Below are 15,803 nucleotides of genomic sequence, written 5' to 3'. Positions count from 1 at the left end.
CCATCATCCCTGACCAAAGGCCATGTGGGCTAGAGGCAGATGGGAGTCCAACAACATCTGGAGGGCCACAGGCTCCCCATCCCAGGTATACTGTGCTTGGCATCCAAGACAAAAATACAGCTTGATTGAAAAGCCGAGCAAGATGCTTGTTTTTAAAGCCTTGCTAAGTCACTCCTCATTATTCTGTTTTCAACTGCACTGTTGCTTAAGATTTCTTCAGTATGTGAGCGTAATGTATTTTAGCTACATAAATATCCATATATCAATTTGAGGCAGGCTTTTCACATGGTGCCTCATGATGAGTTGAAGAAATGAGGCTTAGTTGGCCCTATATCATAAGGTGTAAACTCAGCTGATTAGAAAGCTATGCTGAAAGAGGAGCAATTAATGGATTGGGGTCAGAGCAAGGAGGAGGTAGAAAATGATGTTGCAAAGGGGTCACTCTGCTCCACATCAACTGCTACTCAACATCTTTGTTAAATGACTGGGATAAAAGAGCAGGGAACATACACAGCTGGAACAAAAGCTACTTTGTGCAGTGCATGACTATTTAATCTACAAATATAACTTCAAAAAAGACAGTAATGTGTGATTCATACACACATATGTGTTTCATCATGTGTACACCTGGCAGAGAATCCTGATTTACCCTCCTTGGAAAACTAACATGTCCATTGCCTTTGCTGGAAGAGAGTAATTCTACCAGGTGGTCTATCATGGTACACTTTTTCGACTTTCATGGTACTAAGGTGCCTCCGAATGTGGCTGATGGTAGAGGTGATGTGAATCAGACAGGTAGAGTGCTATGAGGGGGGAAACACACACATACATTCATCCACATTCATTGCTAAGCTTAGAGTACACCATATAACATGACAGGATTTCTGAAAAAATATCCGGTCTTCAACATATGATAAGTTTGACTCATTTTCCAATACCCACACACCTGTCCAAGACTCATCAGAATGAAAAATCTACTTCGGTGTGGTGGACCTGGTAAGAATAAAAGAAACGGTGTGGCTGAAACTCAAGATAACGTAGTATAAAAAGCCACATTCAGCGGCACAACTGAAACAAATTTTCCAATGATGTCATACAAATATAATGAAGAGTGCAGGGGATAGAATGGAAAAGTGGGAAACCCAGGCCTGAATGCCCACCCAGCCCTGATACAGTACTTGCTTTGGCCAAAGACCCTAATCTACCTGAGGGGCAGAGCTGCCCCCCTATCATTAGGTGGAGTGAGGCGGCTGCCTCAGGCAGCAGATGCAGGGGGTAATAGGGGAGTGATGATGAACTGTTAAAGAAAAGAGCTCCGGGTGCCACACAGCTTGCTCTGTACCCCCAAAGCTACCTTGTTGTCTTGTTACCAGTGCTGAAGTAAGATTCAGCAGCCAGTCTTGGATGGTATTCTTATTGGAAATGGGGGACATAATATTGTCAAGCAGCAAAATGCCTTGGGCCGGCGCTGATCACAGGGTGGTTTGGGGGATAAAATATCCCACTCTGGAAAAAATAGTTAATTTCCGTACCCCTAGTGCAAGAGCCAAAATTAATTTCTCAGCTTTGCCTATCCTTCAGCCGGAGCTAGAATTTAAACGAAGAGGGCGGATGAGGCATCAGCAGCAAGGCCCCTGACCCTGACCTACGCTACGTAAGGTTGGAAAAGAGGAGAAACCATAAAAGCAACTGGAGAGCACTCCCGTGAGCTTCACCTCAGCGCCAAAGGGAAACCCCCGTGAGGTCCGACTCAGACTACCAGCCGTGGCATGACAGCGACCGCAGCAACACCGAAGATTCCATTTGGAACTCACCTGGCGCCGCCCCCTTCCTAAGCCACCTCCAATCAGGCGTGCCGCTAGGGCGTTGCTCCTCTGGGGTTCCCTCCCACCCACTGCCAGCCTGCTTCGGAGAGCCAATGGGAAGCGGGGCAGAGTTGCGATTCCACCTGTGACTCCCCAGAGCCACCTGAGCAAGCGAGAAAAGCCGACAAAACCCGTTTGTGCGGAGGGCTGCGCGTTTGCTCTCTCTGGCTCGTCTTTTCTCTCCCTCGTCCCCTCCCCAGTTGCCCGGGCCGCAGCCAGTTCCCGTCCCAACCAGCCAGGCCAGTTCTGCCACCCACTGACTGCCAGACATGACACAAGAGTACGACAAGTAAGTGAGCGAGCTGGGCAAACTGGAAGGAGAGGGAAAGGGGGTGCGTCTGGGCAGGTCCGACCGGTGCTTCTGCCCCTAACCTCACATCCACGCCCCCACCCCCACCCTCTCTGGGATTCCTTCCATCCCCTGCCACTCTCCAGGCTGCTATTGTTGCTATTGCTATGGGGATCAGGAGAAGGGGGTACGATCCGATGATCTGTCGGCGGGGTTGGTAGAACATCGGCGGTGCCAAGTGCCAAGAAGTGGGTGGCTGGGATTCTCCCTCTCTCAAAAAAAAACTCTTTTGGTGGCAGCCTTTGCTAGTAGCGGGGAGGGGACACGTAAATGCTATTTTATTTCTTTTGGGAAAAAGAATAGCTGACTGAGTGATTGGATTAAAATGCTCTCTAGTAACTTGTCTACCTCCCGCAGTATACAAGCATCGGGGTGAAGCGGAGGTCTGGCCCCGCCATAAGCTTACGCAGAAAAAAGGGGTATCCTGAATCGGTTTTTAGCCAAATGTTGTGAGCTCTGGGTGCGTGTATGTGACGGAAACGTGTCGTAAGGGTGAAGTTGTCCTGCGTTAAATAGTCTCGAGTGTGCGTTTGTTCTGTAAAGAGGACGCGCTTCGATCAGGTGCACGAAGCTCTTCGACTCCGAAACCGCCCGCGATCCTGGGTGTACGTGTATTCAGCTCACGTAGTGACGCCTGTGTCAACGGCGTCTGTATTGCAGTGTTTGCGAGTTTGGTTTTGGCCGAATACTTCCCCCCCCCCGATCTCCAGTGCACCTGCTCTCATCGGGCGGTATCCCACTCTGTACCCGATACTGATCGTTCCTCGTGTTTGTACCTCTTGCTCGGTGGCTTCTTCTCCCGCAATAAGGCTGCTGTGAGCTAGAGAAGAGAAACGGGCTCGTTCAGTCTCTACTGCAAATCAAAGCAGCTGTTTCCTTTTCGGGTGCGGGGGTTGAGTTCTAGATGAGATCTGCCTCATTCAGACTTGCGGCCGGAGCCTTCTGCGGGGTTCCTCGAAACGCGCAGTAGTTAATCCCAATCAGTTTTAAAGGGGCTTACTCCTAAGTAAATGCGCAAAGAACTGTGTAGCCGGAATAACTGTGCTGTGCGCGCGCGCGCTCTCTCTTTTGTAAACTGATGCGGTTCCTTTTTGGGAAGGATCTGGTCAGGGCTGACGATTTAAAAATCCTTTGACTTCAATGAGAGAGAGAGAGAGAGTGTGTTAAAAGGTATCTAGATCGCCTTTGAAAATCGGTGGGAGATTAATGCTTAGTGTATCCTGCACAAATGTTCTACCACCTTCTTTGCCTGAACTAGACTGTGCTGCACTTGAGCCTGCTGTCCATCATGTCCACAAATGGCAGGTGCGTATTTGGGGAGATATAGAAAGTTCTGGATTCCCTGACTCTGTGAGCCTGCACACGTGTCTGCTTATGTTCTGGTTATAACTTGGTCAAAAGACCTCACCTTTCCCCTAATCCATGGGTCACCAATGTGGTGCCTGTGGGCACACATATAACCTTCTGCCCACTGAAATTAGGCTTGAAAGAAGTGTCCTTACAGCTAATAGAAGGCTTTTTTCAAGTCCAGTTGTGGCACGGGGTGTGTGTGATTTTGGGGGCATTACAGTTAGGGAGCTGTGGCACACACATGGTGCCCACAACAGTTTGGCTGGTTTGCAAATGTGCCCATGAGCCCAAACAGGCTGGCGACCTCTGTCAGTCTGGTGCTGTGGGTGGTGTTGTCCTCTTTCCACTTGGAGCCACTGCTGAGGTTTGGCTTTGAAACCTGACTCCTCTGCCGAGGCTTTCGTAGCTATCCTCTCCTCCTCAGTCTCTTTAAATGCTGTGTGACGAAGACTCACTTGTCTGTCAGGAGGAGCTTCAAGTCCCCACCTTTCAATACCAACAAAACAAAAAAATCACCAAGAACGCAGAGGTGGTTCCAGACCCTCACTTTGCCCGGGGCACTTCTTTTGATGGCTTTGTGTCATGCAGAAACCTCTTGATGTGCGCTCTGTGAGCTTCTCCCCACCTCCTTTGAAGACTAGGCAGACAAGGGCTGGGCAATGGGAGCAGTACCTTAACTGGAGCATCCTTACTTGAGTCACACCTAAGCTATTTCTTTTCTTTAATGACTCGAACACTGTTGCTCTAATTTGAATAAGATTTTGCTGAGCGCTGAGAGACTCTGATCTGCTGATCTGCAGTTAGATCCTGATGTGCAGATTTATTCCACAGACATCGCAAGGTCCACTCTTAATGTCCTGTTGAAGAAAGGACTGATGGATTTTTATGAAACTCATCCCCTGGGGAAGGTGGATTTGTCCAGGTAATATGATGTATTCTTTTAGTAATGGGGGGGGTAGTTATTTCAGATTGCATACTGTGGCAGGATTCCCACCTTCAATATGCATATCTGCAATTGCTTGTAGTGTTAGAATGCTTATGTAAGTTGTGGAGTTGCTTTTTGTGTGCTGTGCACAAAGCAAATTTGCAGCCATCCAAGTGGCTCTTCGTTTTGTTTCAGGCATATACAGTATGACATACCCTGTGCCATTTTTTCAGAACGGTTCATTTTTTGTCAGCTGAGAAATGGATAAACCAATCTATTTGAGAACCATACCTCTGGCGCTTTTAAGATAGAAGCATGTTAAGCCTTGGTGATGGTTATAATTCCACTTCTTATTTAAGAGTACTATGTTTTGGGAATGTATTGCTAGTGCTCTTGGGAAACTGTCACCTACTGGGTTAGAAGTTCTCAATCTAATTTGATGCTACATTTAACTGAATGCCGTGGAAGGCACTTGAGGGCAGCAGTGCTGATCAGTCAGCTGCTGAATATGTATGGCCATTGTCATATTGTCTTCCTGCTTGGCAGCGCAGGCTCTAGTTGCCAGTGTGATTTGCAAATAGAGTGAAGTGTCCCTTCGTAAGAGGGCATTCAGCTGCACTCAGGTGTACAAGCGTCTATATTTTACTGTATATCTGTGTTCTAGCTGAAAACCAAGGAACAGCTATTGTAGAAGCTTCTTTTTACAGTGCATTGGTGTTTAATGGCAGATGTAACACTTGCAACGGGAACTGCAAACTGAATCTTAGAACTGAAGTGTGTGTGTGTGTGTGTGTGTGTGTGTGTGTGTTTTTCCCCATCAGGGATTTTCTTGTTTTGCGTTGGCTTTGTTGGAGGCAGAATTTCAAACTGTCTGTGTTGGTGACTTTATCCTGTTGGATTCTGGCCAAATTTGTGTGTGAGAAGGATGGGATACTAAAAAATTAATCTTCCCGGAGAACATTATGGTAGAGCAGTTTGGCTATGTCTGTGATGCTGTGGACCCTTACTTGGAAATAAGTCACACCTAAGCTTTTTATTTTCTTTAATGACTTGAACACTGTTGCTCCAATTTGAATAAGACTTTGCTGAGCGCTTAGAGACTCTGATCTACAATTAGATCCTGATGTGCAGATTTATTCCACAGACATCACAAGGTCCACTCTTAATGTCTGGTTGGAGAAAGGGCATTAATTTGTGTGTGAGAAGGATGGGATACTAAAAAATTAATCTTCCCAGAGAACAATATGGTAGAGCAATTTGGCTATGTCTGTGAGGCTGTGGACCCTTACTCAGAAATAAGTCCTGTTTGAAATCGATGTGACTTCCAAGCAGTCAGAATGTGAGATTGTGATCTGGAAGATACTTTCTTCTGAGGATGTATTGTTGCTTTCAGCTGATCTTATTGTGGACATGAATGCTGGAGAACAACTGCAATTTACAGCACTGTATTTTGTTAAATCATTACACATAAGTCACATTTTTCCGTTTCTTTTTTAAAAAGAAGTTAAATTGTGCCCTTACAGTAAACCATCTTGCCTCTGTCTTGTGTATGCTTAATAAGCATTCTGTACTTATGCCATTTCCTCCTTTCTTGCAAGACATGGATGAGGAACCTCTGGCCCTCCAGATGTTAGACTACATCTCCTGACCATTCTCCATGATGGCTGGGGTGATCAGAATTGGAGTCCAACATCATCTGGAAGGCCACGTTACCTTTTCTTAGTGCAAAGACAAGGATCATATTACCCATTGCAGTGAACATAAGAGTGACAATTGCTGTGTTTGTAACAATCCCCTGCATGTATACCACTGTGTTCTCATTAAGCTTAGTTCTGAGTAAATGTGCATAGGATTGTAGCCATAGCCAATCATTGTGCTTGAAAGGAGGGAAACAGTCACTTGAATCCTGAAATTTTTCATTCTGCCCTGGAACTTCCAGTGTTTGATAAATTAGATTTAACTGCTAGTGTTGTCTAGTATTGTTTAGCTACTAACACTACTGGTACTGTTGAGCCCTAAAACCAAAATACCTCTTAGAATGGTGGTTCAGCACTAAACAAGTTGAGAAGGGCAATCATTAATGTACCTTCTGGATCCTTTTCTCTCAGCTATTGGCTTTTAAAAGTGTTTAGTGGTTACAAGTTTTCTTCTTTCTCACAGACATCTTGCAGAGCATAGTACACACTAGTAACAGAGAGCTAATTACAATAATAGATAGCCCCCAAAATGTGACATCTTGGCAATTCTACAGTCAGGTTGCGTTAGGTACATTTCAGTGATTGTTAGCAAAGGGTGTAGAACGCCTGGTTTGCTATATGACTTTCTTCAGTTTGTAATGCTCGGTTATATTAATCTCTTCAGTCCCTGCCCTCCCTCAAAAAAGTTAGTTTCCAGCTTAGAATGTAAAATGAGATGCTGTGCACGTATGTCAGCGTTCAGTAGACTAGGCACCCAAAGCCAGCTGCTTTTGCAGGCACATGTGCAAATGTTCCTTAATGTTAAGCCTCTTAAACTGAAGCAAATTGGATGGTCAAGGTTCTGTAGCAGGGGACGGGGGGGGGCAAGCTAGTGGGTTGATGAACTGTTTGTTCGCTCTGGTATAGTGAGAGGGGGATAGGGACTACAGAACTGAAGGCTGAGGTGAAAGGCGATGACTGGGCTGAGCGAGACAGTCCTGGATTAGCTGATCGCCATCATATTTTGGCCAATTCATTTAGGCAGGCCGCTATTTGTTTTTGCTATCTTATATTGTATACATAATTGACTTTCAATAAAAGTACAATAAATACAGTATTTTGGGGGATGGGGTATTAATATGTTCACTGCTTTGGAGGATCTTCTACCAAAAAGCAGTATATAAATAAATCAGAAAAAGAAAAAATGTAATACTCTTTGCCAAGTAAGACTAACTCTGTGCTATAACCACATTAGCCCTGCAATGCGTAGGGCACTTACGGCTGTAATGTTTTCCTATCTCTTCTTTTTTTGCAAATTATTCAAGCAGAAAACAAGGCAGTGGTTATGAAGTAATTACACGCACAATAGAAGACTTATTTCCAGATCTTGCTAAATGCCATTTAGTATTGTGTGCACACAGCTCACTGTGCCAATAGACCGTTCAGGATCTAAAACGTGACACAAGGCAGCTGTCAGAAATATACACATTTCACTGTCTTTTGAGAAAATATGGTCTTGTTTTTCCTAAAAGAACCTGCAGTTCTGTTGAGGGATTGAGTTACCGCCAAACCCTATGCTTTGTTGATGGCTCTCAAGATAATTCTTTCTACACTCCTTTTTAAACTTAGCTAGGCTACCTTTAAGGCATTTGTGCATTTTATTTGCGGGGTGGAGGGGTGGGGTGTTGCAATGAGAGAGGATGCTTACAAAAACATGCAGTTGGAATTGGCCAGATTTTCATGTTACCGGCTGTTCCGCTTCATCCTGACCCCTTCTCTGTGACCTTCTTTTCCTCAAAGCTCCTGTCGCTTATTTGCTCTGCTGCCACCAGCAGCTTAGGCTGCATACACACCATACATTTAAATCCCCCCCCCAAATAATTCTGGGAACTGTAGCTTAGTCTTCATAGAGCTATGCTTCCCAGCACCTTTAACAAACTACAGTTCCCAGGATTATTTTGGAGGGGTGTGCTTTAAACGTATGGTCTGTACACCGCCTTAGGGCTGCATCATCCAGTTTTGGGTTTTTTCACCCAGCTATTGCTTCCATATAGGGAACTGCATGTACGCTCTGTGTGTATGGCTGTCCTGTGATGAGTACACACATGTCACACAGTATACACATGAGAGCTTCTGCCTGATTAGAATGTTTGTGGGGCAAAAGGGTGCATGTGGTGCATATGGTATGATTGGACTCAAAACAGTTTCCTTCAGAAAATTATACTCGTATAGGAAGCTCTTTTTCAATGTCAGATATAAAACTCCAGTGGCCAGGCTTTGTTTTGAGGAATTCAACATAGGTAGAACTAGCTATATCAGGGTTGAACCTTTAATAGAAGCCAGAGGGGAGATGAGGAATTGTGTCAGGAAGCTGGAGCAAAAACACACCGGAGAATTTTTGCTCAGGGAAAGTCTTGGCTTAAGCAGAAAGCCTTTTCTAGCCCTTTTTGTCTGGGGAGGACTCTGATCAGCCTGGATGGGCGGCGCCAGTCCAGATTCAGAATACTTCACTGTCCAGGGAGTTGTTTTGTGCTGTAGTTCTGTAGCTCACCACGTGGGGCAGCAGTACACACAGTCAAGGGTTTCTGGTTCTAGCTCTGCCAGCTCCTGACAATTGGCTTTTTCATACAAGTATGCATTTAGGTACACACTACCACAAAGGAAGTGAATGTGTTGCCCTCCTGATATTGCTGGACTGAAACCCCATCAGCCCCAGTCAGCATGATCAAGGATGATGGAAGTTGTCCAGCCAGCAACATCACGAGGATACCGTGTCGGCTACCATTGCACTACCGTTTAAGGATTGTACACCTGAATTTTTCAAAGTCTGAATGTGACAAATGGTTGTCCATATTCCTGTCTCATTCTTCCTCCAAGGAGCTCAGGGTGGTGTATTAGGTTCTCTCCCTTCACCTTTGTTTTTTTCTCCTCATCCTTGTGATGTAGGTGAAGCTTGGAGGTTGTGACTGGCCCAAGTTCAGCTGGTGAGCTTCATTGATGAGTAGGTATTTGAAGTCTAGTTCTCCCTGCTCCTAGTCAGACACTCCAACCACTACACTATGCTGCTTCTCACAAAGAGGTGTCTGGCATTGCATGCATCATACAGGTGCGCTTATTGAAGAGATGGGATTGGCTGTGGCTCTTTGAGTATACACCTGATGCAAAACAAAAAAATCCTGGGCTTGTTGCTATGTAAATGTGTGAAATAAGTCTATGCTAACAGTTAAAGTGGCTTCAGTTTTTGCTTGTTGCTTACATATGGCTTAACTGTGTTTATAACTGTAAGCGTACAAACTGCCCTGGGTTTACTTGGATAAAATAGTCTAGGCTGGCAATATATATTAACTATATTTTTGACAGACTGGTGCTTGTGGAAATATTGCATACGGTGCTATCTTGTGCATAACGGTTGTCGGGTGAATTTGCAGCAATGGCTGTAGAATAATAATTTTTAAAAGCTGCTCTGTTTTGCCTTGGCTGAATTAATCCTAAATCCACGGTAGTGCAGCGGCTAATGTTGGCAGGTAGGAGATCTGGGTTCAGACCCCTGATGGTTGTGAATCTGGACTTGGCCAAGGGTGTTCCCCATGTCTAATCTACCAAACAATGGACAACTGTGATGCAAGTGAGATAACATTTGTAAACTGCTAGAGACATTTTGTATATTATCCATAAGCAGACTTTGCCATGTTTGCTTTGAGCTGTAGTTGGCCAACAAAGAATATTTTTCTTAATTGCTTTCCAAAATAAAATCAATGCTAATAGTTGCATTTATGCAGAACAGCCTTCTCCATCCTGCTGTCTCCAGACGTTGTTGAGCTAAAACTCCCATCGCACTGGTCCTTTGGCCTTGCTGTCTGGGGCTGATGAGGGTCTAACAGCATCTGGAGGGCACCAGGTTGGGGAAAGCTGACACAAGGAGGTGGGGGAAGAGGACAATGGCTAAATAATAATTTTGTGAGGGAACAGAATCTTGCATAGACCTTGCATAAATTTTGGAAAGCTATAGTGACTGTACTGGCAAAGCTGTCAGCTTTCAAATGAAGGGTGTCAAATTGCAGTTCTGAGTTTGTATTTCTAAATATTCTCAGGCACTGCTGCACCTCCCTTGCTTGCTATAGCACGAGAGGCTTGAGTTTTGCCACATAGCAAGCTAGGGAGGAGAATGGGTGAGTGAAGAGAGTAGTGGGGGAATGGGATGGCAGGCACAGCACCTTCCTCTTCTGCTGACTCAGAGAAACCCTTTTAAAAAAAAGTATCGCTGGAGATCTCCTACTTGCAGTCTGGCAGCCCAATTTGAGGCACAAATGTCTGTGTTCTTTCTATACCATCCTTCCAGGTGTCAGTGCAAAAAAGGCCCTGGTATTGTTGTTGTTTAAACCTTTTGGAAAATTGATATATAAATATTTTTAAAGAGCAGTTGGTTACAAATGATCTATGTGCTTTCCCCAAGAATGGTCTGTAATTTGTTGGCTCCATCCAATTTTGCAACATTTGGGGTTCTTTCCCACTGTCTTTCCTAATAGCAGCGTAACCACTGCCTCCTTTAATGAGGCAGGAAAATTCCCTTGCTTCGATGAGGCATTCCTGACTAAAATGAACAGATTTGCACAGCTGGCCTAAGCAGCCAGGAGTGCAGTAGAGAGGGAGCTTGCAAGTGGTGGCTGCATTTTTCTCAAGCAGCTTGTTTTCCTCTGGCATAATCTCTTGAAGGAGCAGGTATGTAGTTTGGGTTGCTCCTGGAACCACTGATGTCATTCAAGGTCCTAACTGACTCTGGCTGGTACATGTGCCACATCCATTTCTGGATAGGGATAGCCTGGCTATGGTTACTCATGCTCTGATAATCTTCAAACTGGACTATTGTAATGAGTTCAACATGGGGTGGTCAGGAAACTGCAGCTAGTGCAAAATGATTCTGGTAGGGGCAACAGGCCATGAACAGCTGCACTGGTTGCCAATTTCTTTCTGGGCCAAATTCCAGGGTGCTTATTCGGACATTTAAAGTCCTAAACTGCCTGGGATCCAAATACCTGCAACAACGCTTTCTTCCCTATCAGCCTTCCCATGCTTTAAGAACAGCAAAGGAGGCATTCTTGGTGGTCCCTAAACAGGATGAAGTACGTGGTGTGGGGGCCAGGGAAAGGGCCTTTTCAGTGGTGGCTCCTCGTATGTAGAAATCCCTCACTACTGAGGTGCATTTGGCCCCATCTTCTTGTTTTGGGTGACTAAGACACACCCTTTTTTGGCAAGTGTCTGGAGGAGGCGAGACCAGCTTAGACAAATGGGTTAGTTGTTGCTGCTGCTATTAGTAACTCCCATTTGGGGATTTGTTATGAGTTGCTGTGGTACTATTTTCAGTACTGTGTATTTTATGAATTGTATGTATTTTTATCTTATTTGATTTTGTTGTCAAACTGGCTTGTGCAAAGGATGGTCTATAAATCATTGAAATAAATAACAAACTCATCTGAGCTGCTGCAGACTCTGTATTCAATGTGACATCTAGTTTGGAATGAACACAAGCAATTTTATCAGGCTTTGTCTTAGAATAATTCTTGGCGGTTTCCATGCGTCTTACTGGAGGAACTGATGACCAGGAAGTTGTTTTCGGTTAGGGCTTGCTCATTGGATGATAACGTTGTTGGTCTTTGGGCTGTGTGTGCATATAGGTGCATATTCATCCAGTGGGGAGAGAAATCAAAGTCCCCATGCTATGTGACCCATCCCCAAGATTCCCCAGGCTAGTTTCTATTACTGAGTGGCAAAATACAAAGCAGCATGAGCTGTTTATAAGCAACATTGTTCTTTGCCAAATGTGTGAAGCGAGCTGAGAATGTGGTAAAGGGGTGTGGGTGTGTGTACACACACACACACACACTGTAGAGTGAAAATACAACTGTAGGTTTCCATCGAGTTTTGCTTCAAGGACTGATGGTATCTTGTGTTTCATGCGGGACTTCTTCCCCTCTCCCACCCCTTGGCAATATTTTAAGCAAAACGTAAGTTTTGTCTTAAATACTAACTAACCTTTGTGTGTGTTTAAGGATAACTCTGTTTTAACTGGTTTAAAGCCAGATTGGGCAGTATTGGTTTGTCTGCTGGGACAAAGGAGATGGCGGGCAACTTCATGCAAACAGTGTCTTTTTAAAATTACCCTTTGCCTTAAAAAAAAAAAAGGCTCCTACCTTTTTAAATGCTCAGGTGTCTTCATGTCAGACTAGGGCTGGTCTCCAACCAGTTCTAAGCCAAAGCAAGCCCTTGGGTTATTGCTGCTGCTGGGCATAATCCTACAGGTGCTTTCTTAGGCATATAAGGCTTCAGTGTAAGTGGATTTAAAGAACTAAGTAGACACTTCAATGAGTTTATTCAAGAGTGAGTCACAGCTTAACTTGCAACTGGTATTTTGCAGTATTGGTCTCTGTCTTTTCTATTTATTTATTTATTATTTATTAATTCAATTTATATACCGCCCCATAGCCGAAGCTCCCTGGGCGGTTCACAACAAGTAAAACATCTGATATACAATTAAAACCACATATCAAGCAAATTAAACTTACTTCTTAAGTAAAGTGGTCTTTTTGACACTGCTTTTACACTAATTTTGTGCAGGGAGTGAATTGGCAGGGGGTATGGTGTTTGGCTGGCAGGTCAGTTGATGCATGCAGCCCTGAAGATCTACATGTCTAAGGGTAGATCTGGGCTGTTCATGTTCTAGAGCTCAAGGATGACAAAAAGCCATTGGTACTATCAATTTCCAGTAGTTAGAAATCAAGATTCTAGCTTTAAAACACAATGTAAAAATGTTTCATTTATGCTAGGTGCTTTTCAAGTATACAAGCCACACCTACAATAAAGACTTCCTCTGAAACCTTTTCTGAAAAACTTTGTAGGTTAGATCTTTTTCCACCGTAAATATTATAGGCCTGGACAAAATAAATGAGAGGTCACAGCTCAGTGGTAAAACACATGTGTTAGACTGCAATCCTATACACATTTACTTGGGAGTAAATCCCACTGAACTCAGTTGGGCTTAGTTCTGAGTAACATGCATAAGATTGCTTTGATAGATGTATAAAGTCCTAGGTTAGACTTATTGTCTTGTTCCCAAGGGTTTCAGACATTCAAAGCAGACATCAATGGGTTAGAAAGACCAATCATCTGACTTGATGCAAGTCAGATAGTTATATAACCAGACAATTCTTAAAGAGTATAATTAAGCTTGAAGCACAATGCATCTTGGAAAAATATCAAGATATAAGTTTAATTAAAATTGAGCTCTAGATCTTTTAAAAAGCTTGGTCACCAAAAGCTGGTCAAAATTGGGAGGTGGTGCGGTTCTTGCATTTTTCTTTTGAAAAAGAGAAATGTGATGTTTATTAAAATATATATTCTGGAAGCTTAGATTTTCAGTTCCTACATGTTTGGGGAACAGCCAATGTGAGTATCTCTGTGCCCTTGCTGCATAATTATCTACTCAAGTAAATAGATGGTGACTGGGCAAGAGAATGGAAGCTGTTAGCTTAGGTATGTAAGGTGTTATAGATCAAAGTATGTATAATTTCTGCAAAATTCAAAGGCAATTCTTTTTTTTAGTTGTGTTAAGTCAGTACATAAAATGCTACCTGACTTTTTCAGTAGACCAAAGTGCAGTAAAAATGTTTTTAAACATTAAAAGCATTCTAAAAACATGGGTGGGAACTCAACGCATGCACCAAAGCTTGTGAGAAACTCCTTTGCTATCTCTGCTACTGTGTGTAATGGGAACTCAATCCTGAACCCTAGGAGACCCTCTGGAACACTGTCCCAACATACTATGTTGGGCTGTTGGCAGAACACCCTCACCCCCATGTATGGTCAGGTGGGAGTGCTTAGGCAAGCGCATGGACCTCTTTGGGTCCCAACCATTGGGTGTGTTCATTGTATTTAAATTGTGTTTTTCTTTGATCTCTAAAGCAAAAGGCCAGTCTTGGTTCTTCAGAATGAGACACTCTACTCCCAGAGGCGACCATATACCAGTGAGGATGAAGCTTGGAAGTCCTTTCTCGAAAACCCTCTTACAGCTGCTACCAAAGCCATGATGAGTATCAATGGGGATGAAGACAGTGCTGCTGCCTTGGGCCTCTTATACGACTACTACAAGGTATCTCTGCAGCATTTGGGACTGATAAATCAGGCCAAAGTGTGCTTTGATTCACATGTGTTCCTGAAAGAAAGGGGGGAAAGGCCAAACCCTTCACCACTTTGTGGAGAACATGATACAGCTGCTTTTGTAGTGGCTGCAAATAATGTAATAAGAACTCCTGGTTACATGACTCAAAAGAAAAAACAAAATTGTATCGGATAAGTAGTTATGACTAAGCAGCTTGTTTTGGAATCTCTCTAACAGGGCAAGGCATTTGTATGTTTTCACCCACCGCCATGCTTTGTTGTTGGGTGCTGCTGTCTTTTAATGCTGTCCAATGAAATGGCTTATAGGCGGTTCAGGCAAGACAAAGGGAAACACTTCTTCACACTGTGTGTCATTGATTTATAGGATTCACAGCCACAAGATGTGGTGGCGGCGGCCACTAGTTTAGATAGCTTTAAAGGGGATGAGACATATTCACGTCGGGCATGTCTATTTGTCTGGCACCATGTATGCCCTGGGCTCCTACTAGGAGGAAGGGAGGGATATAATTTTAATAATGATGATCATAATACAGAGCTCTAGGTTTCAGAGGCAATGTGATGGCTGCTAGAGAGGAGAGGTGGGAGAGGGCTGTGGCCTTTGTGGCCCTTAGGGGCTTTCAAAGAGGCGTCTAGTTGGCCACTATGGGAAACAGGATGCTGGACTGGATGGACCACTGCTGTGATCCAGAGGGGCTTTTCTTCTGTTTTGACTTGTCAGTGCCCAGATTTAGTTGATTTCCTGGAAGTTGAGCACCTAATTCTTTAAAAAAAACTTCCGTATAGCCCACTGCATTGATGTAGCTCTGGAAGGTTTCCTCGTTCTGGGGTTTCTTAAGTGGATTAAATTGAAGAAGTGTTTACATTTCTAATAGGTTATGTATAAATAGGCTAGTGCTCAACTGATGTGTGGTGTTGTCTTCTACCAGATCCAGCAGTAGCCAGTAAAATATTTTTTTAAAAAAATTGAAGCCTCTGTCAGTGACAGCCTCAGGAGGAGCAAAGAGGTGCTCCATGTTCACCTGGGTAAGGAGAGAATATCCAAGCTTGTGCTTTATACCGGAGATGGGGCACCTGTGGTTTTTCCAGTTGTTGGACTCCAACTCCCATCAGCCCCAGCAAGCACAGCCAATGGTCAGGAATGGTGGGAGATGTAGTCATCTGGAGGGCCACAAGTTCCCCTGATTTATGCAGAATTGCAGCAGTCATATATGTGCACACCAGATGCCATGTGAGATTTGCCTTTGGACTTATGAGGGTATTTGCTGCACCCCATTCTCATGGAACAACTGTGATTCTGAGGCATCGCCTCGTCTTTCCAACTGTTTGGATGCTTACCAGCTTCAAACCTAGATGTGGGAGAGCTTGGGCCCTCGTACTAGGATGGCCAAGTGAAAAGCAGCTCTGCATCTTTAATAGCTGTGCAGAAAGGAGGAATTTCAGCAGGTGTGGCATGTGATGCAATAGCC

General features: G+C 44.1%; 1 protein-coding gene across 6 annotated transcripts in view; it reads left to right on the top strand.

Moving 5' to 3' along the window:
- Positions 1-1,942: 1,942 nt before the first annotated feature.
- The window catches only part of GRHL1 (grainyhead like transcription factor 1), an 81,131-nt gene continuing 67,270 nt past the window's right edge, over positions 1,943-15,803 (top strand). Inside the window, exons 1-3 of one of the 6 annotated variants that reach the window (XM_061622790.1) lie at positions 3,317-3,519; positions 4,396-4,486; positions 14,122-14,308. In XM_061622790.1, coding sequence (XP_061478774.1) covers positions 3,513-3,519; positions 4,396-4,486; positions 14,122-14,308 — 285 coding nt within the window. In that variant the 5' untranslated portion in view covers positions 3,317-3,512. Of the gene's footprint in view, positions 2,155-2,300; positions 2,403-3,316; positions 3,520-4,165; positions 4,487-14,121; positions 14,309-15,803 lie in introns of those variants that run through there. The other 5 variants (XM_061622789.1, XM_061622792.1, XM_061622793.1 and 2 more) reach the window with 5 other exon arrangements.

This window comes from Rhineura floridana, chromosome 4 (genome assembly GCF_030035675.1).
Source record: "Rhineura floridana isolate rRhiFlo1 chromosome 4, rRhiFlo1.hap2, whole genome shotgun sequence".
In the NCBI taxonomy this organism is placed as follows: domain Eukaryota; kingdom Metazoa; phylum Chordata; class Lepidosauria; order Squamata; family Rhineuridae; genus Rhineura; species Rhineura floridana.
The sequence above is the reverse complement of the archived record's forward strand: the minus strand, read 5'-3'. Positions and strand labels throughout refer to the sequence as shown.